This window comes from Martes martes (assembly GCF_963455335.1).
Source record: "Martes martes genome assembly, chromosome: 1".
Taxonomy (NCBI): Eukaryota; Metazoa; Chordata; class Mammalia; order Carnivora; family Mustelidae; genus Martes; species Martes martes.
Window position 1 is genome coordinate 189,280,759 of NC_137888.1, and position 27,053 is coordinate 189,307,811.

General features: G+C 40.5%; 1 protein-coding gene across 1 annotated transcript in view; it reads left to right on the plus strand.

Moving 5' to 3' along the window:
- The window catches only part of FHIT (fragile histidine triad diadenosine triphosphatase), a gene marked incomplete at its 5' end in the record, with an annotated part of 337,307 nt that overhangs the window by 143,428 nt on the left and 166,826 nt on the right, over positions 1 to 27,053 (plus strand). Inside the window, one exon of the mRNA XM_080813378.1 lies at positions 10,906 to 10,974. Coding sequence (XP_080669504.1) covers positions 10,906 to 10,974 — 69 coding nt within the window. The remainder of the gene's footprint in view (positions 1 to 10,905; positions 10,975 to 27,053) is intronic.

Consider the following 27,053-nt stretch of genomic DNA (forward strand, 5'->3'; position numbering starts at 1 on the left):
CCACCAATAAAGCAGGCTGACAGGTCATGAAGGGACGCATTTCATCACTACTCCCAGAGGCTGAGTATCTGGGTCTTATCACACTGCAAAGGATCTTTGTTCCTTGATTTTATCTGGCACCTTTTTTATTTTTTCTCTCTGGTTGAACAGCCCAGTTGTCACTATTGGACAAAGAGAAAAGAAATATATCATTATGCTTTAGTTATTTTAAAAGAACCTGCTTTTTGGAACACAATTTGCAAAAATTATTTGAAATAGATTAACCTTTTAAAATGATAATGACATAAAATTATATTAAGTAATTTTCTTAAGAAAATAACTCACACTGAAAATAAAGTGTGACACCGTCAGCATGAAACCCAGCTTAGGATCTTGTCTGGATTCGGTTACTTCTGGGTGATTATCTGATACTCAAATTGTGTGTCTGTTTTCCCACCTAGGAGTGTCCATCTTGCCTGATGTCCCGTGAACTTCTAGGTCTGCCTCCTGGTCTCTCTGTTAGCACTAGAAAGGGAAGTAGCACAAGCTTGCCCTTCATGGTTGACCTTTCTGGGCTTCTAATCACTTTTATTTAAACCAGTTATTAAAGGTGAAAACTATGGTAGTGATGCACTCGGCTAGTGAGATAATTAGGAAGCACCATTTCCATAATTACTATGTCACTGTCTCTGGAGGGACATGAAAGCTTGTCCTGTCCCTTTAACGGGACAAGTTGCTAATCCCCTTAACATTTTTTTCCCTTTGGACTGATGATATTTCACAAATTTTTTTTTTTTGCTTTGTAAAATATTCCTAAAGGGAGGCTTAAGCAATAATGCACAGATTATGGAAATGATGCTCATTAAGTAGAGGGCAAGATTTCTAGAAAGCCACAGAGCTGCTTCGAAACATGTAACCTCCATTAGAGGCTTCATTTGAATGTTTATTCATGGAGCAGTAAACGTTTATTATTATACATTTTATTGAAACATAAATTAAAGAACTGTAATTATGTGTATGGCAAACAGTAAAGCAATGTGCATTTGTCACAGAATGAGTAAGACAAGGAAAAATGCCATAATTGTTTCATTTGCATCCAAATCCTTTATTGTATACCCAACAGAAAAATACCCAGAGGGAATAACTCTGTGGATTAATGTTCTGATACGGTGTATAAATAAAAAAAAATACATATTCTAGATATTCTTTCTAGCAAAGAGAACATCCTGGAATTAATTTGTCAAGGTCACAAGTTATCCAAAGAAAGGGTGGGTTTCTTCTTTTCTCCTGAGAGAGAACCACAGTGACTCTTATTAAAGTTAATGCTGAGCAAAGAATATGTCCCCTTGGCAGTCTGTGCAATGCTGATTGTTTTCAGGATGAGCTATTTGCTCCAGACACTCAAGCATATTTGAGGAGTTTTTAAAAAGGACTTACATGAAGCTGGGAAGACGAGACCTTCAAACTTTTTACACTTTTGTAAAAACAAAAAATACCGTTGAATGGGAAAGAAAGGAAAGTGCAATGTAATCACTATGACTCTACACGGGCCATATCCTGGTGTATGCAGGAACGCTTAAGCAGAGGGAAAAGACAAAAGTGGCCAAGAGAATCTGTGTATGTGAGGTTTCTTTTTTCCTTTTCCTGAAGCAACCTAACAAATAAAGAAGGCTTAGCAATCACCTACTACCCACCCATCTATCCACTCATCCACCCATCCACCCACCCATCCAACCTGTCCACCTGCCGAGGATTTATTTACATAATATGGAATGTAGGATTTGGGGTAAGGAAATAATCAGAAGAAAAATGCAGTCAGCAATGACCCAGAGTTCCGGACTAATAGAAGAGAAGTACCTGTAATTATTGATACTTTATAGTAAAAAGCAGACCTTGAGATACATACAAAGAATCAGAGGAGCCCTGGAGAGTCTGAAGGGTACACAGAGAAGGTGGCATTTGAACTGGCTCTTATAGGTTGGGGGGAAATGGGAGAGAAGGAATAAGAAAGGAACTCCACATAGAGGGAGGAACATTGTATAATTTTTCTTATCAAGGATAGGTACTGTAAACAGAGCAGCCACCACATTTGCTGATAAAATACAAGGATGACAAATCCGGAGACATTCTTTGAATCTCTTGAAAGTCATTTTACTGGAATTGTCACTAAGGCATTCTATCTGCCCAGCAGCAGACAGAACCCTCGCGTGTGTGGCTGAACGGGGAGACTTTCTTGTCCTTGAGTCGGTCTACCTGGAGTTTCACCTGGGTTGTTGCATGAGCATGCCCTCCTGCCAGAAAAATGACCAGCTTTGCATGGGTTTATCACAGTTTTATAAATCTTGAGTTTGTCAACTTTTCTTTTTTCTTTTTTTTCCAATTTATTTTATTTTATCTCTTTTCCGTGTTCAAAAATTCATTGTTTATGCGCCACACCCAGTGCTCCATGCAATACGTGCCCTTCCTTCAGAGTATCAGCCACGCTCAAGCAGCTGGTGTGCCTTTCATCAGACAGAAGAAACGCCTTGTTTTTCCTGTGCTCAGATTGTCCCAGTTAAGTTGAGAAACTTTAAGGAAAAAAAATAGAAGATAAAAAGCCATTTCAGTTAAAAAACAAAACAAAACCAAAAAAAAAAACCCAGAATTTGTGGAGACCCCACAGAGTTTTTTGGCTTAACAATTGTGTCTTCAAGCCTTACATCAATGATGGTGCGCCAATTGTGAGTTAGAATAATACATCATGAGAAGGACAGTGCTCTCATGATATATGGGCACAGTACATCATTTCAGCATCACGGCTTTGATGATGTATGGCTCCAAACCACAATGAGAGTTTAAAGGAGCTTTTAGCGACCAGACAGCTTTAAATTTCAAATTTTCTAAAAATTAAGGTCTTCTCAAGTCAAATAAAAGCAAGATGATGGAATCTGTTGCTGTATTAAGTGTCGCTGCCCTCTGAGAGCCTGGGCATGTGTCTTTCCCTCCTGGCTTTAAGCTCAGAACATAGAAATAATGGGCAGAACATAGAAATAACGGGCAGGCTCTTCTTCCGTTTCTCCTTCACAAGAACAGAAGCTCAGAGAACTGAACAGACATGAGCTAGGTTCAAGGCGTCTGTTTTGCCCATCGATTCCACCCCCCACTGTCTTCCACACGGCTAACCCGAGTAGCTCATCGTCATAGTCAAGTACTGGGTCACAGGACATGATTTTCTGTTTTCTTCATTTTAAGGAGCGCTTCTGCTGAAATGCAGAACAAAATGAACACTTAAGAAGTTGAACGACTTCCTTACCCATTGCTCACCAACTGGAAACAGGGCCCACAGCAAGACAAACCGGCCCTTTCTATCATTTGTCTTTGTAAAACCAATGCACTGATTGCAAACGAGAAGACAGCTCAAAGGTGACTGACATCTCGGCCGTTCACCCAGAGCGGGAAATGGGGGCTGTTGCTTAGCTCCATCCCCATTCCTGTCTTAACGATGCGTCTCTAAGATGCTGATGTTGCTGAGGAGAACATACCGCTTTGTTCAAAAACCACTCACTTTTGGGGGCAAGGAAATCGCTATCCATTAAGAAAGCAGGTGTTGGAAGAACCTCCCCTCCTCCTCTGTTTTTTAATCCTACTGCAGTAAGCGGAACAAAATGAGGAATCTCCCTACTGTTTGTATAATAGGCCCAAACAGGAACAGCAAGAGACAATTACATTTCAAGTGGCTTCTTCCATTTTCCTTTACTAAGTGAATTAGAGGCAAGCATGGCGGTGGAGAGGCTGCCATGTGGAGAGAAACATCTGGGCAGGAGGAATTAACACAGTCTCCCTGTCCATTATCTTGCCTCTAGTTTTTCACTCCTTTAGCTTCCTCCACAGATTCTAATTCTCAAATTACAATAGATTTTCGATGTCTGCCTCCTACTCCTCCCTGACTTCCAAAAGGCAAAACATCCTGTTTTCACCAAATAGAACTTTTTTTTTTTGGTCTCAAAAAAGAAGTTCTGGGCTCCCCCCCACTTCTTATGTAAGTAGCTTACCTATATAATCTGGGTACTAAAGAGGAGAAATAAACACATCACCTGTTATTCCGAGGCTGTCAGTTGAACCGTCTCGAGTCCCGGTGTCTCGAGACCCGGTGTCTCGAGACCCGGTGTCTCGAGAGAGGTGGGCTATGTCATCGCTGGTTTGAAGATTCCCCTAAAATTAATCTGCTTCTTTTCTATAAAGAGAACACTGACACATCATTTAATTACTTTTTTTTTCTCATAAGTCAAATGCTTTACTTAGACATCTGTCGTACTATCACACCATTCATCCATCCGTTTCTTAAGTCATTGTCAATTATACCAGGAGCTACCATATCTGTGAGAACAGGATATGCTCATAACCGTGCACAGTGCTGTGGGCACATTAGCACATCCAAAACACGACATAAGAGCTATGACTGTCTCCATTTTTCTAGAGGAGGAAATGGGGCTTACTGAGAACCAGTGAATTGAATTGTCCAGGGTCACCAAATCGATCACAGTGGCGGAGCGGAGATTCTCAGGCAGTTTGGTGGGATGTCTACATGCGGTCTTTGGGACACCACTGTCCTTCCCAACTATACAACCAGCATTTGGGTGAAACGTGTGTCTGGGTGTATTTGGAATAGTCCAGGGTTAGGCCTGGCGTCATAAACAGGCCACTGTAGTTGTGAATAGTGCCTCCTTTCACACTCAGAAGTTCCACTGTAGACAGCAAATGCTGTGGTGCCCTAACTAGCAGCATGGTTCGTGCTAGGCAGTCCTACTTCTGCTGATTCTAAGTATTCTCATCTGCCTCTACTAGGCAAACAGAGAAGGAAGGGCAGGAGGCTGGCTTTGGTGACGTTCTTGAGACACGGTGGCCTGCTGACTCTGCTCATGGGCTTATTGCCATTTATATATCTTCTTTGGAGAAAGGCCTATTCCTACTTCTCCTATTTTTAGCTGGAATGTTGTCTTTTCTTACGTTGTAATAGTTCTTCATACGTCCTACATACCAGGCCCTATCAGATATATGATCTACAAAACTGTTCTCCCATTCTGTGAGTTGACTCTTCAAGTTTCTTGATGGTATCCTTTGAAGCCCAGTGTTTTACATTTTGATGATGTTTGCCCTCTTCTGCTTTAAGGACCCTGGGCCCACGTGGATAATCTGAGATCGTCCACACTCTTCCCCTTTTAAGAGCAACTGGTTAACAACTTTAATCTTTCTACAGTCTACTTCTCCCTTGCCATGGAACCTAATGTATTCACAAGTTCAGGGATTAGGGTGTGAACATACTGGAGGGGTCATTGCCTGCCCATGATCTGCAGTGGTTTTTGTTATTCTTTAGAATCAGATTTGCCTTCTGAGGTCACTCATTGATCTGAGTGAGGAGGTTCAAGTGGCAGCAGCTGGTGGTTGCAGGACACTATTTATGGAGGAGCCCAGCTCTCTCCCTCTAGCCTTTCCCGCCCTTTCCCCTTGCCGTGATTGTATCGCTTATAATGAAGTCGCACTGTATTCCGGCAAGGACAAAAGACACCAGTGTGACAACATCGACCATCCTCAGGTGAGTATGAGGTAAAGTAAGTGTGTTCAAAAGGGAAGGAGAAGCTCCGTAGCATAAAAGAGGCAGAGCCTACAAAAATGTTGGCAGGGTATTAACACTCAGAGAGATCCCACATTTGGAGAAAAACAGAGAGAACAGGGCTTTTAAAGCTAAAATGTGCTGAAGCCCAGGGGCCAAGAAAAGGTAGATCTCCTGCTTGATGGAAAGGACTTCCGTTTAGTAAATGAGGGAAGCGAAGACTTGTCATTGAACAACTTTGTTCATCTGTACGATACCGGGCATGGCTTCCAACTAGGAGGGAGTAAGATAGAAATGGAACTCAGGAGGTAACACTGCTTCAAGTGAATTGAAATTTCTATGCAAAGGCCAGTTCCAACCCGTGATCTCAAAAGGACTTGCAGATGTGGTCAAAGACATGACTCAGAAATCACGGAGCTTGAGAGAGGCATCAAGGAGCTGCAGCAATGAGGTGTCCTTGAATTTGGAGTGTGTATGTGGGAGAAGGTGTGTGGTCTCCTAAGAGATGGTGTCACGACAGACTCGGGTTCAGATTTCAGTGCTTGGTCACTCTTGCAGGAGCTTGGGCAAGTTGCTGAACCTCGTTGGGCCTACTTTGCACCTGGAAATGATAATGAATTTATTAGTCACCTTTTGGGAGTATTAGAAGGCTTCATTGAAATGGTGTAAATCATCCTAGGGACTGGCAGGAAGCAAACCTTCAATAAATGCTGACAGCAATTTCTGGTGCTGAAGATAATAATGATCATTGTGGAAACCAGTAGGCTGAGGAAACTTCAGCCAGTATTTCCCCAAAAGTGATTTCTGTCCTCCCCCATCCATATCACCATTGATTTCTTTGCAGGACTCCTTTTCCTTAGAAAGTTGTCTGTGCTTATTTATCTCCCTTTCCTCACCTTCTCCCTCTCTTAAATCCGTATCAGTTTTTGTTTTTTTATTAAAAAAAAAAGCTTTATTGAGATATAATTCACATGCTATCAAATTCACTCTTTCAAAGTATATAGTTCCAAATTTTTCTAGAATATTCGCAATGTTGTGCAACCATCACGACTATGTAATTCCAGAATATGTTCATCATCCCCAAAAGAAACTCTTGCCCATTAGCAGTAACTCCTCATTCTTCTGTGGAAAATGCTAATTTACTCCCTGTCTGTATGGATTTGCCTATTCTAGACATTTCACAAATGGAATCAGACAATACCTAGCCTTTTATGCCTGGCTTCTTTCATGTGGCATAATTCATTTAGCATAATTCTTTGACTTAATGGTTCTTCATTCCTTTTTATGGCTGAATCATGTTCCATTGTCTGGCTGTACCACGTCTTATTGATGCATTCACGACTTGATGGACATTTGGTTTGCTTCCCCTATTTGGCTATTGTGAATAATACCGCTATAAATATTCATGTGCAAGTTTTTGTGTGGATATGTTTTCTTATCTCTTAGACACATGCTTAGGAGTGGAATTCTGGGTTTACATGGAAACTCTGTTTAACTTTTCGAGGAAGTGTCAAGCTCTTTTCCAAAGCAGTAATACTCTTACATTTCCGCCAACAGTGTAGGAAGGTTTTAATTCTCCATATTCTCGCCAACACTTGTTATTGTCTTGCTTTTTTTTTTTTTTCTCTAATTGCCATTCTGTTGAATATGAGGCAATATTTTCAGTGTGGCTTTGCTTTGTATTTCACTACTGACTAATGATGTTGAATCTGTTTTCAGTTAAGTGTTTATCACCCTGATTTCACTGAAACCAACTCAGGTTTTCAACATTGACACTGATGATTATTCCTTCCTTCTTGAAATTCCTTCCTCTCTCAACTCTAGCACTGACCCTTTCCTGACTTTCTTTCCGCACTGTATCCTTGAGTCTTTTTTTTTCTTCCCAAACTTCAAATGTTTAAGTGTCCCAATTCTGAGTTTTTATCTCTGCCCACTATATATTTTTCCACAACACTTATCTTTACCTGCAATTAAGTTGTGTATTTATTTACTTGTATATTTTCTGCATTACCTATTGGAAGGTAGGTTTGTGGGGGAGGGACTTTGTCTTGTTTGGTACTGTATCCCTGGTTCCTAGAATAGTACCTGGTTATAAATAATTTTGCATGAATAACTGTACTAGAAGAGTATAAATAGATGTTATATAAATAAGGACCCAAGATCTCCATTATTAAATAAGTTTCCCGGTTGCTAATTGAACATACTTAATTAAATGTATTCAATGTGGTTCTTGTCTGATACCCTAATATGGTAATGAGCCTTGTGATATTTTACTTGACCATGAAACCTTTTTTGGTGTGGAATATGTCATGGCTTTTCTGAAGTATTCTTCTAAATCAAGCAGCTAAACTGCTTGAAACCCTAGCAAAATTTAAATTCTAACAAAAAATAAACCCTGGTAAAATTTTGGGAGGGCTTTATTAAGTAGAAGTTTTGCTACCACTTAGAAAGGTATGTGGTGATCACCAAGGCTCTGTACGAACTCACTAAGGACAGGTTATGTCCAAATATCCCCATGTGTGCCATTCATAGCGCTTTGTTTGTTTTGTTTTGTTGGAATACCATTCTATTGAAAGGCCATGGTAATGGTATTTGTTCACAATAGTGAAGTTGTGAGCTGGCTTTATCATGATTTCCTTTCTCTGAGAAGTCGAGTGTGTTGTCAGGATCTCGTGATCAGTCAGTCTGTCACTTAAGAATTTATGTCAAGATATCAGGCAGGGTTGAGGTCTGTGCCCTTGGGGAGAATCACCTATATGGTGAGCTGTTTGTTGTCATCAGTGTCACAGTAAATCTTAGTGACTACCAGTGATCAGGAATGACATTTCCAGGACTGGGTGATAACAGAGCTTATAGAAATAGCCCTGAACACTAAACCCAGGCAGACAAGGTAAAGAAAAGGAGACATAGGATGGGCCTGGACTCTGGAGGTTCCCCATAGCCAGTCCATAGCCAGGCCTGTTTCATTAGTGCACGACAACAAGCCTATCCTTAAGGATAAGGCACAGAAGATGACCAGAGTGCAGGAAGCCAGGGAGCACTTAGTAATAGTAGGTCTTCCATAACCCAGTAGGGCAGACAAAACAGTGAGTGACCTTGGTGCCTCTGGTCACCTTTGGCAGGAAAGAGCTCAGGAAGCAGATGGATAGTCTAAACAGAGGATATCGGCACCACCTGGGAGTTTGCTTGAAATGCACATTTTGGGGGCCTCAGAGGTCTGTGTCTCACCAAGCCCAGATGCATGCTCAACTTTGAGAACTACCAGTCAAAGCAATAGAAAGAAGCTGTAGCCTCAGACTAGAACTGTACTCCCGCTCCAGGAGCTTCTTAAATCTCTTCTTTGCTAGCATGGGATCCAGTCCCTGGAGGTGCTCTCTACTTGGTCTGAAGGGGAAAAAAAATGATAATAAAAAAAGAAAATAAGAGTAATAATGCTGTAGCTACATGTATTGAGTGCTGATGATGCTTTGCGCAGGCTTAGTGGATTTGAATCCTCTTAATGTCCATGTGGAGTAGAGACTGTTCCCGTCCCTGCTGCAGCTGAGGATACAGAGATCCAGGCCCTTCTGAGACAGAGGCCCATGGCCAGTAAATGGTTGGTCAGGGTTGGCAGTAGGCAGTTGGACAGCGGAGCCCTGGTGTGGAATATCTGATTATTCCACGTACAAGGAAGATGGTAGTTGGGTGGGTGGGTGGATAGAAGAAAGGAAGAAAAGCAGGAAGCAGGGTAGAAAGGAAGGAAGGATAAAAGGAAGAAAGGAAAAGGGAAAGAGTGAGAGGAGGGAAGGAGAACTTCAGGTGTGGGAAGCAAGGGTCGAGGGAAACCTCCTTCCCAGGTAGGCTCTTGCCTTGAACCGTGACATTTTTCTGGTCTCACCTTGAAGTCACCAGCCTGTGTCTTTCATCATATCCAGCCCGAGACCATCCTCCATTGCTTTCTCCTAAGACTTTGGTCCACGGGCAGTTTGCAAATTTATGTTTCCCCATTTATTTGTTCCCTTTGTCTCTCTATGCTCACACAATCTTTGTAACTTAAGTATACACTCGTCCCAGTTGCTGAGCAATCTATGACTGCCTTCATTGACTGGAGAATATTCTGGCAAAAACATGTCCTTCTTTGGGGACTGTGCGCTCAGGGGCTGATGGGAAGCTCCTCTGCCTTCATTCACCTTGGACTGCCTTGTTCCCTACCTCTGCTTTAATAGCATATCATTTTTCCCTTTCTTGTGCAGGGAAGCCACAGGGACACTTAATCTCACATTCTCCAGAGGCCCTTTGGAAGCTCAGAGGCTGATCTCCGTAATCAAGAAGGGGTGGGTGTGATCAGGGACTAAGTTTGATTCTTTGTCTGCCTCTCTACATTTAGGCTTTTCATTTTCACATTCCTCCCCACGGTTTGTAATAAACGCAGGAACATAGCTCAAGGGCAGGAATGAGGTTTAACTTGAGCAGAGGTACAATAGAGGCTATTTGGAAAGTAAAACTTTCAAATGGCAGTTTAGCCTTGAAGAATATACTGAATTAGATATGCGATGTGCCTTGATTCACGATCTCTGCATAATAGCATAGCTCTGTCTATTACCTGGGTGCTTTCATAGACTGGAGACACGGGCTGTTTAATAGATGGAACTCATTGAAGGAGCGTTGATGCTCATGAAGAGTGTGGGGACAAGAGCCACAAGCCCTGGGTTCCTGCATAGACACTGCACCTCCTGCGGGGCCTTTACCACTTCTGAGGGTAGATTTCCTTATCTGTAAAGGGGTCCTCAGAGTGGAAGTTGCCTCATGGGATTATTCAGAGCAGTACATGAGATCAGTGCTAAGCATAGATCTTTCTTATCACAATAAGTCAACATTTAATAAAGGAGAACTATTTGCATTACTTTTAAATGATTTTTACTTGAAAAACCTTGATTCTGTAACTTGGCCCACGCCCTTCGCTACCGTTACTTATTTGCTCCCATGCAATTCTCTGTTGGCCAAGTCTTATTTCTTGTCACTTTCAGAGTCACTGTGGTCACCTGTCACTTCACAGCACTGGCTAACTATAGCCAAGACTGACAGCTATGAATAATTCCACAGACCCCCTAAAACGTTCTGGCATTTCACTCAAATTCTCATCCATGCCACCACATTGTTCTCTCTTGTTTTAGGCCTCTCTATTCGCCATGGATTTCAGATACAGTTACTGAAGGTGAACATCCTCCTCCTCTGAAAAATAATCTAGCAGGAACCAATGTGAAGTAATTGGGCTTCATGGGAGCATCACTGTCAAGTCTAGAAATATATGGGGAGATAATCACATTTCATTTTTTTCCCCTCTCATTCATTTTCAGCATGTTCACGTCCATGTTCTTCCGAGGAAGGCTGGAGACTTTCAAAGGAATGACAGCATCTATGATGAGGTGGGTCTGTTCTCTCTGATCTTATTGCGTGATCACAGGGGCTGTCGGTATGATGAAATCAAGCTGATGAACCAGGTATCACCCTGCATATATGGGCTTATGTGGGATTCTGCCCAATATATGACTTGGGAAGTGGCAGGAGAAGCCAAGGAGCCAAGAATGTCCATGACAGGAACCAAAGACAAATGAATTATAATGATTTTTTTTTTTTTTTCAAATGAAATGTGGCAGAAACCAAGTGTCCTTGTGATTTCCTTCCTCTCATTTCCAAGGACACTAAATATTGTGTGGAGATACAGTCCAGAGTCTCCACAGGAGAAAATCTATAGTGCTGCTGACCAATGGAAATCAAGCCAACTCATAGATTATTTTTCTAGTCATATGCTCCATTTAATTTTAACTCAGCTTTTCTCCCCTAATAGCATTTATTCAAAGTGGAACTTTGAATTATCATCAGCAGAACCTAGTTGGCTTGAATGATAGGAATGCTGTCCATGTATCGTAAACATTTGAGCAGCGAACTGATTTCTGGATATTTCCATTCAAAAATATAAATGTGAAACCACTTATAGAGATGAAATAGAAAGGCGATCTGCTCCTACGGTCCTCTACCTAGGAAACTTTGGGGGTCTGTGTGCACTATGTGGGGTAAATAACCTATAATGGATATGCTGGTGTAAAATCCTAGATGGATGATTCAATTTAACTACTTATTCTAGCCAGGGAAGGGCACATATGTTCCCCAAATGATCAGATGGCAGAGGTGCCCCCAGTGCTTGCTTGGAAAGGGTTTTGAGGCTGTTTCTGGATGAAACAAAGACAAATGCTGTGATTGATTAGTTGTGTCTACCACAGGTGTCAGATAGGAAAGGGGTACCAGTCCTGCCATCTTTTTGACGCTACTATTCTAACCACTGGAGAACAATGTTCAAGTACATTTGTTTTAAAAATTTTTGGTTGTTCATCATGTGGTCCTACCCCTGTGATTATCTCCACCTGGTTTTATATTTGTAAGGTTTTTTTTTTTTTTGTATTAGTGTGTCTTTTTTTGTATTTGTAGTGTTTCTTTGCAGTAATTGGATATTAAAATGGCTACCAAGACCCTAAAAATAAAGAATGAGAGGTCACCAGTTAATAATGAGACTTACAATTAATTTTTCTGGGACTCACTGGTTCCTCAGAGGTGACTGGTGATCATGCCTTTGGGACAGCCTTCACTATATTGTGCCTCCTGTGAGCTGTAAAAGGCCTGTGCCGAGTGGAAATGTTCTAGTTACACCAGTAACTAGAGTACTGGCTTTTGGTTCCTAAATTCCTAAGTACTGGCTTTTGGACCAATTGCTACAAATCTCCATTCCCCACAGATCCCATCCCTAGAGATTCTGACCCAGCGGATTGCGGGGGCACATTGGAATCAGTAATTATGGGAGCATAAGAAAGTGCCCAGGAGATTCTGATCATGGCTAGATTTGGGGATAGTCTCCCAAATTTCTACTTTCTGAAAGTTCTATCCTATAATATTATAATTTGAACTTGTTTTCATTATATGTGGAATGTGACTTGGAGTTAGTAAGGGCTTAGTTCAAGTTGGAAGAAAATCAGAATTATGGAGTAATTATAAAGAGATGCATTTTTTAAAAATATGAGTACTGATCTTATTAACATAAACTAAGGTTAATAGAATGTTGCCAAGTACAGGCTATTTTAATGAATAAATTAGCACATGATTTATATACAAGTGAATACTGCTAAAGTGTTATTAAAAGTGCTTGAAAACACTGTTTTCTTAGGCTGAACTGTCACCTTGAAATCTTATTTATATTCCAAATGCACTTGTGACAGGAGCTGTGGGGCTACATTTCAGCCCAGTCTGAGACACGATGTCCATTGCTGAGGTTGGCATGCGGCCTTTCTCCCCTCCCTTACTCTTTTGCCCTTGTGTGCATGCTCTCACAGCGTCTCTAGCCCCATAGATGAGGCAACACATGTTCCTGCTCCTCCCTATTTGGAGAAGCATCTCAGGAGATGGAATTACTATAACAGTTCTATTTTTTTTTTCCAATTAATTGCTAAGTCATGCAGTATAGACAGTACCCACTAAGGGAGATGGTGGTATAAAACTATGAAGGGATTGAACTTCAGAGACAGGCAGAATTAGGTTTAAATTCAAGTGCCACCTGCTAATTTTGTGACATAGGGCAAGGCATTAAAGCTCTGTGTTTTATCTTTAAAAATGGAGATAACACCCTTCAAAAGCTCGTTGTGTGGAACATATGATATACTGTACCTAAAAAGCTCATTGTGGGGATTGGTACCTACTAGGCATTTATTAATAGGTAGTGGTTCTATTCTTATTATGATCATTAATTTTGTTTTTCAAAGGACTAGCAGTTGGTGGGTAAAGGCAGTGCTTATATTCAAAGCCAGGACATTGGATGCTTCTATTCAACACTCTTTTCAGGGGTCAGATTTCCAATTTTCCCTCTGCCTTTCACTACTCATTCTCAGATTCATCTTCCTCTTTGTGCAAAAATACACTTTTCCAGTTTCAGCACGTAATAAGATAATGTCTAGAAAGTGGCACAAGAAACATGAAGCATTGCACAGGCATTATTGGTACAAGACATAATGTGCATTAGACTGAGTGATCTTAATCAGAAATGATGGAGTGATGAGGGACAGCATTCTTTATGCTGATGGGAGCGCTCATTCTAGATTATGTATCTGTCCATGAAATATAGCAAACAGACTTGCTTGGAGGGTGGGGAGTGGGAACCGGGACAACAGGAGAGGGGGCTCCATAAAAAGCAATTGTGTTCCTTCTACGGTGGAAACAGAAAATGATGTGTAAAGGAGCGCCAGATTATAAATCGGCTAAGAATGTGGGCTTCTCCCTGGGTCCTGTTTGAGGAGAGAGAGCGACAAACTGGAGAACATTCACAGAAAGATGATTGGGATGGCAGAGTCTGGAAAGGGTGATCTGGGGAGTAGTGAAAGGTGGAGATATTTTGTCTGGAGAAGGATAGACTTGCAAGGGGAAGGCAGTGACAGAGTCATTATTTCTAAATATTTGCCAGTAGGTGGGAAAAGTATTAAATGATCTGTGTGTCTCTGATGGGAAGGGGGTAGAAATTTGGGGTTTGGGGGCTAAAAGGAGCCAGATGTCAGCTCCATATAACGATAGATCAAATTGACAGAACTTGCTAAACACTACAGTGCTGTGTGTGTGTGTGTGTGTGTGTGTGTGTGTGTGAGAGAGAGAGAGAGAGAGAGAGAGAGAGTGATTGGGGGTATGTGAGGGCTTCCTTTTCCCAGATCCATGCAGACACAGAGTGGATGGCCATGATTCCTCAGGAGGACTTCTACATCCAGTCCTTGGAGGGATCCCTTGGTTCTAGGATTCCACTCTTTACCAATCTGGCCCATTAGATCATTACCTTTATTTTTCAGTTAGGCAAGTTCTGTAACAACTAGCGTGAGTTGTTGTTGTAGTTGTCATCAGAATAAGAGCATTTGGGTTGCTGCCTAATAGGACAAAATTTTTTATGTAGCTCATAGAAATATAAGTGTAGTTCTCCTCTCAGGTATGGGTGACCATGCTCTATTGATTTTTCTCATTCTCAACCTGCTTCCTACTTTTCCTCCAGTTCACTGTTGCATATAGATGGCCCACAGGCTCTGCTTGCCTCCTCATATGTATTTTATTTTGCCTGCAAAGTATTTTTTTAATGAGTCTGAATGGTGTTGGGCACGTTACTCATTCCTCAGGTCACTACATCTCCCCCAACTCCCTGTCTCTTACCAACACTTGCTTCATATGTTTATGATACCCATCTGGCCACTGAAGGCATTTGAGTTTGAGATCTCTATTTCATGGACTGCCCCTCTTCCTTCTACCTCTCAAATGTCACTACTCCACAGGATTGTTCGTCTCCTCTGCTGTGCATGTCAGTTCCCTGTAACTTCTGTTTTACCTCCTTGGTTCCTCACGTATAGCACTATGGCTCTAGGTAAGTTCTTTAACTTCAGTATACCCTGCCTACCTCTCCAGTTCTTGTTAGTTTCATTCTCCCTTACTGCTTGCTTTTGTCAAATACATTATTCTTGTTCCCACCTCAGGGCCTTGGCACTGTTGTTTCCTTTGCCTGTAACCTCCACTGGCTTTGCGTCTTCATCCACATCTCAGCTCAAATATCAGCTCCTTGAAGGGTTCTTTTCATGGATTCCCCCAGCCCATATGAGATAACTAATCTCTTATCTTCTCCACAATAATTCTATCACATTACTATATTTATTTCCTTCTTAACATTTACCATGCTTGAAACAATTTTTTAGCTTAGTATTCAGTGCCTATGTTCCCAACTACACTGTAGAGACTTGGGAACAGGGACCTACTCTGCCAGAGGAGGTCTCCAAGAAATATTTGTTGAATGAATGAGTACATGATTGAACTAGAAGAACTTGACATTCCCTACTCGTCCTAACATAATTTAAAGGGAGTGAACATCTTGCTTTTCAGGGGATCAATTTATTAACTTGTAGCTACATTGGGTGAGATTCTGACATGGTGATGTCAGCCATCTGAGGTTAATTTAATGGAGGATTTATGGAACAGAATCTACTGGTCAGAAATCAGTGTGCACACAGTTCCAGATCGCCGCATGTCAGAAGGACGGCAAAGTAATTATAAACCCTGTCTGATTGCTAAGGAAGTCTGGGAGGCATGTGTCAACATTGATAAGTCACTTGCCTCCCCCAAAATCTAGACTCACGTGTCTGTAACAAATACAGATGTGGGATTTGCCTAAAGCAGCCTCCAGAATTCTCTTCCTTTCATTTCAATCTGGATTGTCCAGATTGTCTCTGAGGTTATCTTTATCAGCTCTTCCTCGAGCTTTCTGTCCTGGATGTGTCTTTCTGCATTTTGATCACTAATTTATCTTCCTCATTTCAGAGAATGAGTCTCCTTTTTCTCCCTCAAAAATGAGTTCACACTCCACCCTTTTCAAGAAAAAATCTCTTAAAAGCCCTTTTAGTATTGTTTTCCATGAAGATCTTATTTGTCCATTGTTCCCAAACCCTTTCTATATCCATGTTCTTTAAACTTCCATGAATTATGTGAGGCCTTCTCTGAACTCAGTGGGCCCTCCATTATCTTGACAAGTTGATGAAGATTATGATAATGACATAAATGGGTCCTTGGTTAAAAGAGAACATACAGCTAATGTGGGGGAGGGAAACACCCATTGCCTAATGCCATGGTACATCATCTCATTAACTCAGTAAGGCTTAACCTAGCTGTGTCCCAAATAAGCAAGTCTCATAACTGTATTAGACAATTCATCAAATGTTTATGGGTGACATTGAATGGTTGTGATTGTGCACTGTATATAAAACCCATTACTGACGAAGGAAGTGACTATTATTAAAGCAAATGGGAATAGCAATCAGCAATTGGACAATTCAACCATGAATTTCATAGACAGAGCAACTGTGGGTTCAAGCATGCCATGGGAAACAATTGCTTGGCTGAACACAATGCATGAACAAAATCAATTTGCTAAAATGCAGGTCATTTGGCCCTGAGGGCTGGAGAAAACAATTATATTGCTGATAATATTTATTGTTGAACTTGGATCTCTTTCACACACCATTTGACAATGGGCTCAAAGTCCATGGGTCCCCAGTTGACTCCAAAAGGGAAGGAATGTTTCAATGAGACCGTTAATTAGCTTTTTTTTTTTACCCCTTTTGAGTTCAATGATGTCTTCATACTGAGTAATGCATTTTTTACTGTTTGAGAATTTTGGAATAAAAACTTGGTTACCTCTTGTTAAGAATAAAACAGAAACTAACATGGAGGACATGGGGAAATGGGAAGGAGAAGGGAGTTGGGGGAAATTGGAGGGGGAAACAAACCATGAGAGACTGTGGACTCTGAGAAACAAGCTCAGGGTTTTGGAAGGGAGGGGTTTGGGGGTTGGGTGAGCCTGGTGGTGGATATTAAAGAGGACACGTATTGCATGGAGCACTGGGTGAGGTGCATAAACAATGAATTTTGGAACACACACACATACTCAAAATTAATTTTAAAGAAAACTTAAAAATAATAAAACAGAAACTCTATGGGTTCTTCTAAATTCATGAGAACTTTCAAATTTTTCTTGAAAGAATTTTAATTGCAGCATAGTTAACATATAATATTATATTAGTTTTAGGTGTATAACCTAGCAACTTGAAAATCATATACATTATGAAATGCTTGCCATAGGAAGTATAATTATTATCTGTCACCATACAAAGTTATTACAATGTTATGAGAACTTCTACCTCAAAGAATCTGGATGTGATATAACCAACAAAAAATAGTTAGTGGTAATTTAATTCTCAAATTCTCCCTGCGTGGATCTCTGAATATTCTTTGCTTACCTGTTTTAAGTATAAGAGAATTGGGTAGACATCTGGTTTACCTTTTCCTATCTCAGATTATTACTCAGATGTCTCTGTCCCTTGGAGAGAGGAACACAAGGTTAGCAAAGAAGCATTTACCTGGTTAAAAATTATTTCTGCCCATTTTTCCTAGTAGAAATAAGAATCAGGGAGTATACAAGTCAGGTTAGTTACTTTTGACTCTACGCATGTGAAATGTTGAGAAGCAGGCAGGGTTATAATGGTGGGCTGGGGACCTCCAGGGATAATCATGCAGTCACTGGATACAAAAGGAAAAACACTGAAGGAAGGCAGAAGAGTGGCTGATGATGAGAAGGACAGGTATCTATAGGATGTACCTCAAGGCAAAGGATGACACCACTATGATTTTTCTTGAAATTGGCCTAGACAACTTCCACCGTATGTCAGTCTTCTCAGAACTGCTCTCATCTCTCATTTGAATGTGTTCAATTGCATATTAATAAACAATAAGCAGCAAAAAGTTAGTCACATGTCATTCTATCCATCATACCAAAGTAAGACCGTTCCATGTTTTCTGAATACGGCTTTATTGTCCAGAGTCTTTTCTGCCTTCCCCAGTGAATCCTGTCTCCAAACAGGCATATCCCAGCAGAAATCAATAAGATCATGCTAGATAAGATGCTTTAAGAAGTCTTCATTGCTGAGATCTTTCTGTCGCAGTTGTGTCTTTAGTAACACAGTGACTACTGCAATCAAACCTCAACTAACATCAGTAAATAAAAATTGGACCATTTGTGTATTTTTCAATTTTAAAATTAAGTTTATATTCAAGGCTCTTGACAAAGCTGTAACAGTCACTTCATAAGAGTGTCCAAAAATATTCAGTAACTTTGGAGCCTGTGACCCGCTAAAGAAAACTATCAATATCACACATAAGAATTTTTTTCTAAATCTATTTTACTTGAGAGTTTTGAGAGAATAGGGATTACTGGAGGAATAAAATATGTGCAGAAGTGGATAAGTACAGCAAGAAGGAAAGAAATATGATTAAGCACTGACACTTTTCTATCAATATAATTTATAATGGCCTCAGGGCTCCTGGGATGGCTCAGTAAGGAGTCCAACTCTTGATCTCAGCCCCGGTCTTGATCTCATAGTCATGAGTTCAAGCCCAATGCTGGGCTCCATGCTGAGCATGGAGCCTACTTAAAAAAAATTATAATGACCTCAAAGAAAAAACTCCCTAAACATTTGACTTGATCTCTGTTTTAAGGACAAAAAGCCAAATAAGCAAGAATTAAGGACGAAAGAAAGAATAAAGACGAATAAAATTTTAAAGCCCCAAAGCACTTGATTTTTTCTTTCTTTTTGCTTTTCAATTATCAACTGTCATTTTTTTGGGACAAAAGAATGATATACCTAATTAAAATAGTCTTTATGAATTAGTCTTATTACCCATTAGCTTTGAGCAGGACCTATTCTTTGGATCTATCTTGTGTCACATGCCAGTGGAGAAGAGTAGATCTCCAAGTTAGCTGCTTTGGAAAAGGCACATAGGGCTCTAGAAACATAGCCTGGTCTTTGGGATCCCAGCTCAGGTGCCCACAATATGGCTATACTGATGTCACTGTCAGGTGATATCTCTCACAATGTTCCATTCTGTACTTCCCATATTGTGTGTTGGAGCAGCATTGCACAACAGAATATAATGTGAGTTACACATGAATTTAAAAATGTTTCAATGGCCATGTTAAAACAAGTGAAAACAAATCGGTGAAAATAATTTAGTGATATCTTTTTTAACCAGTATAACCAAAAGATTATCATTTAATCATGTAATTGACACAAAATATATTTTTTTAAGAGAGAGAGTAGGAGAGAGAGAGAATTTTAAGCTTGCTGGGCCTGGAGCCTGACTCAGGGCTCGATCTCACAGTCAAGGATCACAATTGAGATCATGGCCTGAGCCAGAACCAAGAGTTGGACGCTTAACCAACTGAGCCACCCAGGTGCCCCAATACAAAGCATTATTAATGAGATATTTGCATCCTCTTTTTGTATAAGTCCTTGAAATTCAATATGTATTTTATATTTCAAGCACATCTCAATTTAGACTAGCTATACATGGCTAGTGGCTAACAAATTGGAAAGTAGGGAAAGTACCATTTCAGGCTTGATTAAATCCAAACAATTTCATTAGTTTTCATAAAGTGTAATTTTAACGCAAAACCTCTTAATTTTTTCACCCCACCTTTCCATATCCAGATGATAATAATTTATTTTTCCTGGTCCTTAAAACCATAAGATAACACAAGAGATATGTCATCAAACGGTTGAGTTAGGGCCTATCATCCTTAATCAAATGCTTTGTGTAAGTTTAACAATGAAATGACCTCAGAGATGACCAGTTGGATTCCTCTACACAGTCTACTTTCATTTTTCTTCTAATTTATCTTTCTTCTACTAATTTCACCAGGGGTTGACAAGATAATCCATGAATTTTGGAGGATAGATGAGCCACTATTTTGATCATCGTTTCTTTGGACCATTGCTCCTCTGAGTAGCATAATCAACCACTGTTCAGGTGGCCAAACTTTCTTCCAGTTTTGAAAAGAAACCCATTAAGTGTACATTTTTAAAAAGTTTTAGGGGCACCTGGGTAGTTCAGTGGGTTGGGGCCTCTGCCTTTGGCTCAGGTCATGATCCCAGAGTCCCAGAGCCCGTATCGGGCTCTCTGCTCAGCAGGGAGCCTGGTTCCTCCTCTCTCTCTGCCTGCTTCTCTGCCTACTTATGATCTCCGTCTGTCAAATAAATAAATAAAAATCTTAAAAAAAAAAGTTTTATTTATTTCAATAATCTCCACCCAAAGTGGGGCTTGAACTCATGAACCCAAGATCGGGAGTCACACGCTCTACCAACTGAGCCAGCTGAGCCAGCTGCTCCCCCCTATTAAATGTACTTTTATGGCAATATCAGGACTTAAGGTTGGGCCTCCAGATCCAGACTGGTTGCTTCATGCCTCAATTTCCTCATCTGTAAAATGGGGATTATGATGGGGCTGCTGGAAGAATAAAATAAATTACTGCATATAAAGCCCTTGAACAAGGCCTGATGCAGTGTTAATGCTTAATAAATGTTAGCTGTTATTTGTGTAATTATTAACACTATTATTACTATCATATTATTATCAGAGAGTATTATAAAGAGTTAGTGGGAGCCAGTGAGAAGTTGGAAGCTGAACTAGGTGACTGTCCAGAGGACCCCTTCTCTGGAGACCCAGGAGGTTTTCCAAATCCAAGAGACCCATCAAGGGGAGATTGTAAAGGTACAGTGTCATTACCATTATCATGCCTGTCTTGGGCCAACAGCCTTCAGAGAAACAGCAGCTCAATAATTTGTGACCACATTAAATTTTTAAGTCACCACAAGTGTGTAGCCCACACTGTCCAGACCTGCAAACATTTCCATTGACAGAATCTCTTCTGGAAAGAAGAAATTTTGATTTACAATTTTATTCCAAGACTTTCAGATTGCTTTACCTTACTGGCAAGCAGCTCTTTTGGAGATTGTTATGACCCCCAGATTTACAGGAGCCAAGTTGAGAGATGCCAGATTTTCTTTCTAGTCAAGAAAATCTAGAATAGGTTCCTCTACCTACATAGGTCTAAATTCTGTGCACTGGGTCAGTATGGTGGTTTATTACAACTTCTTTAATGTTGAACTTGCTATTTAAATCTCAGTATCTTTTATGTTTCCAGTATTTGAAATGAGGGGCAGGGGAGATTTGCTACTGGGATTAAATAATAGGTGAGTAGTAATAAACAGTGCCTAATTTTGTTTCCTAGAGAGAGGACTAATGAAAACTACTAATAGAATAAAAATATTATTGTCATTTACTGAGAGTCCACAATGGGCTGGACTCTGTGTTAGGTTCCGTACATACGTTTCTTGAATTTTCTTAAGCCTTGTGAGGTCGATATCATTAATACCATTCAGCTGAAGCTACACCTCCCAGCAAGTGTGTGTTTGTCTCAGGACATTATAACTAGTTCATAACAAAGCTTATTTATACCACAGTCCGTCTGACTACAAAACCTTTGGTCTGAGGCAAATATAATCCTTCGTTTTTATGGAAAACTCAAAGATAGTGAGATGAGTGATTTCTCTAGATAATATGACCTCCAGTGCTAAATCTCAGACGGTTTCAAGGTCTCTGTTTGGACTTAGAGACATTCGCTCACACACTCATATCCTAGATTTCCAAGAAACCCATAGGTCCTGGACACACCACTGCTAATTAAACACATAAGACTTAGAGTATAGGAAATTGGCATTTTCCAAAGTTAGATATGTTCTCTGCTTTTCACATATGACCCACTAGTCCCCAGCTAGATACTTTATTATAACTCCTTTTTATAGTTTTTATTTTTTTTTTTAAACACAAGGAAGTCATCAACACACTCTAGCCAAGCTTCTACAATTCCCAAGGTCATCCTTTCTGATCTGGTTTTGTGCACTGAACCTCTTAAATACTTTTGCATGCCTTATAGTGTATTCATGTCATGATAACAAACTAAAATATTTAAAAGGAAATTGCTGCCTTTTTCTTCCTCAAAAAGAAACAGTCCTTGCTTACAACTCTCAGTGGACCATAAATATCTTCTAGGCCAGCTGTACCAGTACCTGTTGGAAATCCTTCTTATATTAACTGTAACTAAGGAACTTATAGAATATTCCCTTTTCCCTGAAATGAAACCTTGTTTCTGCACCATCTTTTTCCTTTAAAAGAATTTTGGTTCTTTTTCGATAACTCTTCAGAGATTTTGAAGAGGAATGTGCACAATTGGGTCAGATCCATGTATGAACCTTCAACTGGGTTCTTCAGTAATCTTGGCCACATTAGTTGTTAGGAAGACTGAAGCTGAATTTATTTTTAGCTATCTGAAATAAGCAATCATACTTGTTTTCTTAAGCCATTTTCCATCCACATGATGGGTCTACATTTATCTTCCTTCCTTGGGGCACTGGTGTAGTTTCTTTGTTCAGGTTTCATCTCAAAATCAAGAGCATGAGGAGCTTGGGAGACTTTACTTATTAGTGATCTGGTATATAGCTGAATTCAACTTATTGAGGAAAAAGTTAGGGATGATATTCTCAAATGCAGAGGGGAATTATAGTGTGGTTATGACTTCAGCATGCTGATGAGGTCTTGCATCCAATAAAGTACAGGGTAGGGCAGTGAGTACATATACTTTCTAGAATAGGAAAACTGAGGCACAGAGAAACCTAGTAACATTTTCAAGGTCACACACACACACACACACACATACACACACACGGTAAAAAACAGGCAGAGGATTCATACTGCTCAGTTCTCTTTCACTCCATTGCCTCTGTGAACTCCCAGAAGTGTTTTAATCACCTTTGTCTTCCCTACCTCTTCACACCCAATAAATCCCGCTACCTGATGGAGTAGGTTCTTGAAAAACGTTTGCTGAACTGAATCTGTTACTCCCCTGACCCTCTGAATTCAGAGACTAGCTCTCTCATTTCTCAGCTCTGTGGCTTTTCTTTATCAGCTGCAAATTCCTCTGTTAGTTTTTGGGGGTACTACCTTCCTTCCTGTCAAAATCTCCCCTCAGGAAAGAACCTGTACATTCATTATAACAAAGTAATTCACATTGTTCCCTTCCCAGAGATGACAAAGTATTTTATAAAATAACAAAGCCTGATGGGAAAAGAGCAGGATTTTGAAGCTGGGATATCAGACCTTAGTCTAGAGGTATGTGGGACTTTATTGTTAATTCCAGAATCCAATCACAAAGCCCAGCTCTGAATCTTGTACTTATTTCTGGAATCTACCTGTAATTATTTTGAAAATTGACCCCTGAGAGCCTCACCAGCACTCTCTAAGATAAATCAATCCAAGATATAATAATCCTCATGCACCTTCATATTATGGAATTGTGTCAATACCCTGCCAAGAAAATAATAGATATTTCTATCTTATTACACTGTAGGCTCAAAAATACGGTTATCTGTATCAAAGTTTCCAAATTACCTTAGAGTGTGTGTCTATAAAACTTGTATAACTTACCTATTTCATTTTAAAAAAATCCATGCCTGGGAAATAATTTAAATGTCGAATAATAGAGGGATATATTTTAATCATATGTATTCACATATACGGATGAGTGCTTTAAAATAATTTTGATGATGTAAAACATTGAGATTATAATATTGAATGAAAATAGTGGCATATAAATCAAGAATAGAATGGAAACATATACTTCTGGTAATTAAAAGGTATTGTGGCTGGGTAACAGAATCGTAGGTCTGTTCTGTTTCTTTCTTCGTACCCTTTGGCATTTTTCCCAAACTTTATATAGTGATTGTTCAAAATTCTGTAACTTAAATAAAATATTAGGGGTAGTTTTTTTATAAGCAGACGTTGTGCTCTTTTAGACTCATTGACAAAGACCAACAGTTATGGGGGGCTGGCTGGTGAAAGAGACTTAAATTTTGGTGAATCCTTCATGAGAGATGCTCATATGTGACTGATCACTTGAGCAGCAATACCCAGAGAAAGGGCCTTTGTTAGTAAAAAATACTGTTTAGGATCACATTTCCCTGAGTTCCTGCCCAGAGAGTTGCAGGAAAGGATACTTTAGATATAACGCTCCGAAGCCTCGTGCTCCCTAATCACTTTGTCTTGTCTCAGGTTTCTTCTCCGTCACCAAGTCATCTCCTACCATTTCTGAGGTCCATGAGTGGTCCATAATTAATTTCACAGTTACCAACTTGACTATACAAGAATGAAATACACTTTAATCTCAAATTTGGGTTTCATTTGTAGCCATGAGAGCAGACCATTTCCTTAGCCCAGGGCCAGGTTTTGCTCAGCAAATTCAGCGCCGTCTCAGTGAGTTCAGGCCTATAATTCAGCTCTATTCTGGTTTACAGCCTCTCAGTTCAGCATTCTGCTCTCTGGGACCACTGTGAGCCACATGTCATTTGGGGAGGGCAGGGGTTATGCAGTTCTTGGCTGTTATTTCTTTGGCGTCTGGTGTCTAAGTAATTTGCCTTTCCTGGTCCTTGGGTGTATCCTTGGTCCATGCCGATACCCATAAGCAGGGCAGTCGTCCACTGAGGGTTAGTTATCATGGTCTCCTGCCTCCCTGAGGTGTCCATGGTCCTGAAAAAGCCTCTGCATACAACACATGAAGAGCACTGACTCTGTGCCCTTTGCCACCTTTCCAGCATTCTTCTAAGTTCTTTTTTTCCATGCTTTCCTGAGACCTGCAGGAGACTTGGGACTCCCTGGTAGACATTCATGTTGTTGATACAACACTTCATCATTTTCTTTGCAGAGAAATGTGCTACCAGAGTTGTTGATGAGAAGAGCAGAGTGCAGGTACACTCTGTCTTGGATTCCCAACCCAAAGGGGAGGTTTCCGGCCAGTCGCTTGTGGAAGGCAGAATGACTGCCTCCTAAGGGTATCCATGGCTTAATCTCCAGAATCTGTAAACATGTTACGTGGCAAAGAATTAAGGGAGTAGATAGAATTAAAGTGGCTACTAGCTGGTTTTAGAAGAGGGAGATTATCCTGAATTCTCCTGAGTAGACCCAGTATAATCATAAGAGTCCTTATGTGTGGACAAGGGAGGCAGAAGAGTCAGTGTCAAAGTGATGTGGCCTGAGAAAGACTGAATTAGTCATCGCTGGCTTCAAAGGTCAAAGTGGGCCATGAATCAAGGAATGCAGCCAGTATCTAGAAGACGGAAAAGGTGAGAAAACAGATTTTTCCCCTTGGCCCCCCAGAAAAGAATACAGACCTGCTGACCTCTTGATTTTTGCCTGTTGAGACCTGTCTTGGGCCTCTGACTTCCAGAACTGTAAGATAGTAAACCCGTGTTGTTTAAAGCCACCAAGTTTGTGGAAATTTGTTATAGTACAAATATCAAATTAATGTATCTTCAAACCTCAGGATTCAGCCTGGGGTTTGGAAGAAGGGCAGGGGAAGAGCCTATTGCCCTGGGGTGTGCTCATGAGCTTTCTCTCTCATTCTGTCTCTCTGTCTCTCAGTTGCTTTCTCTCTCTTAAGTTCTGTCTCTTCTCCAGTTCGAAAAATCTTTTTTTCAAGTCCAAGGATGGGCAGGTAGAGCTATGCAGGCTCCTTATCCCTGCATGAATCATTTCTCTCTCACACTGGGCAGTGCCTTTTGCACTTAGAAGTCATGTTGGTGAGTGCAGGAGACTAGTGCTAAGCAGTAGTTATACTTCCAGTTAGCCAGAAGAGAGGATCAAGAGGGAAATGGCACACTGGTGATTACTTTGAAAGAGTAGCCTGCCTTCTGTGGATAAGAAATGAGTAACAGTAACCACACAGCAGAAACCACTGAGTCCCATGGGGCAGTCCACTATGATGAAGGGTATTGCAGGTTCAGGGAAGTGACCACCTTCCTTCTCTCCGTAGAGGTTCATGTCCTGGCTCTATTGCTAATGAGACCTTGGTCAATTCCCTGCGTCTGGGGCTCAGTTTCCCTCTCCTCAAACTGAGAGGCATTCATCTCATCTCGGTCACCTCTAAGCACACGTTCAGCTCTGATACTTTGTGATTCTATGACACTAACTAGTTCAATTGAGAAAGAGCCACTTACCCTGAGGACTCCCTCCCTTTGATTTCTGCATGGAGGCCACATTAGCATAGCAGAAAGGATATTGACACTGCAGTTGACTTTTAAAATTCACCGAGAAGGGGAGATAAAATGAAAACACACCAGATGGAATGTGAGCTCCCTACTATTTCAAAACTTAGATATTTCCACTAAATGTTGGCACAAACTTGAAATTAAATATCACGGTGAATGCTATTTACAGTCTTCAAAGTGACAACAATAGTCCCTTTAGAAAGGGAAGACTATGAAAAGGTTGATTCTATCACTTTAGGAATTTTATTTTATGGAAATATTAAGGAAATAATTAGCTGGATATAAAAATAACAGGGAGGGGAAGTCATGCAGACAATTGAGACACAGTAGGATTCCACCACTGACTGACTGGGGCCTCCGGGAATGGAGTCCTGAGAAGCACTGTGAATCTTCATCTCATGAAGATTCACTAAATAAATTTTCCCTGTCTTTAATTTTTAGGGATCCTCTGTGCTGGGCTTCTTTTTTTTAAATTATTATTATTTTTTTTATGTTATGTAAGTCACCATGCAGTACATCATTAGTTTTTGATGTAGTGTTCCGTGATTCATTGTTTATGTATAACACCTAGTGGTCCATGCAATACATGCCCTCCTTAATACCCATCACTGGGCTCACCCATCCTCCCACCCTCCTCCTCTCTAAAACCCTCAGTTTGTTTCCCAGAGTCCATAGACTCTCATGGTTCATGCTGTGGTTCTAGATCTATTTTGGGTTACAGACCCCTTTGAGAGTCCTGCTGAAAGCTGGAAACTCCCTAGCTAGGACAAATTCTAAACATTTGCACAGATACTATAAAGATTTACATTTAATGTTACAATTTTTTTAATGCTGGGTTAAGAATGCCCAACTTGAAGTAGAGAAGAATTTTCTCAACATCTAGGAAATTAGGGGCTCCTGGATTGCTCAGTCGATTGAGTGTTCGGGTCTTGGTTTGGGTTCTGGTCATGATCTCA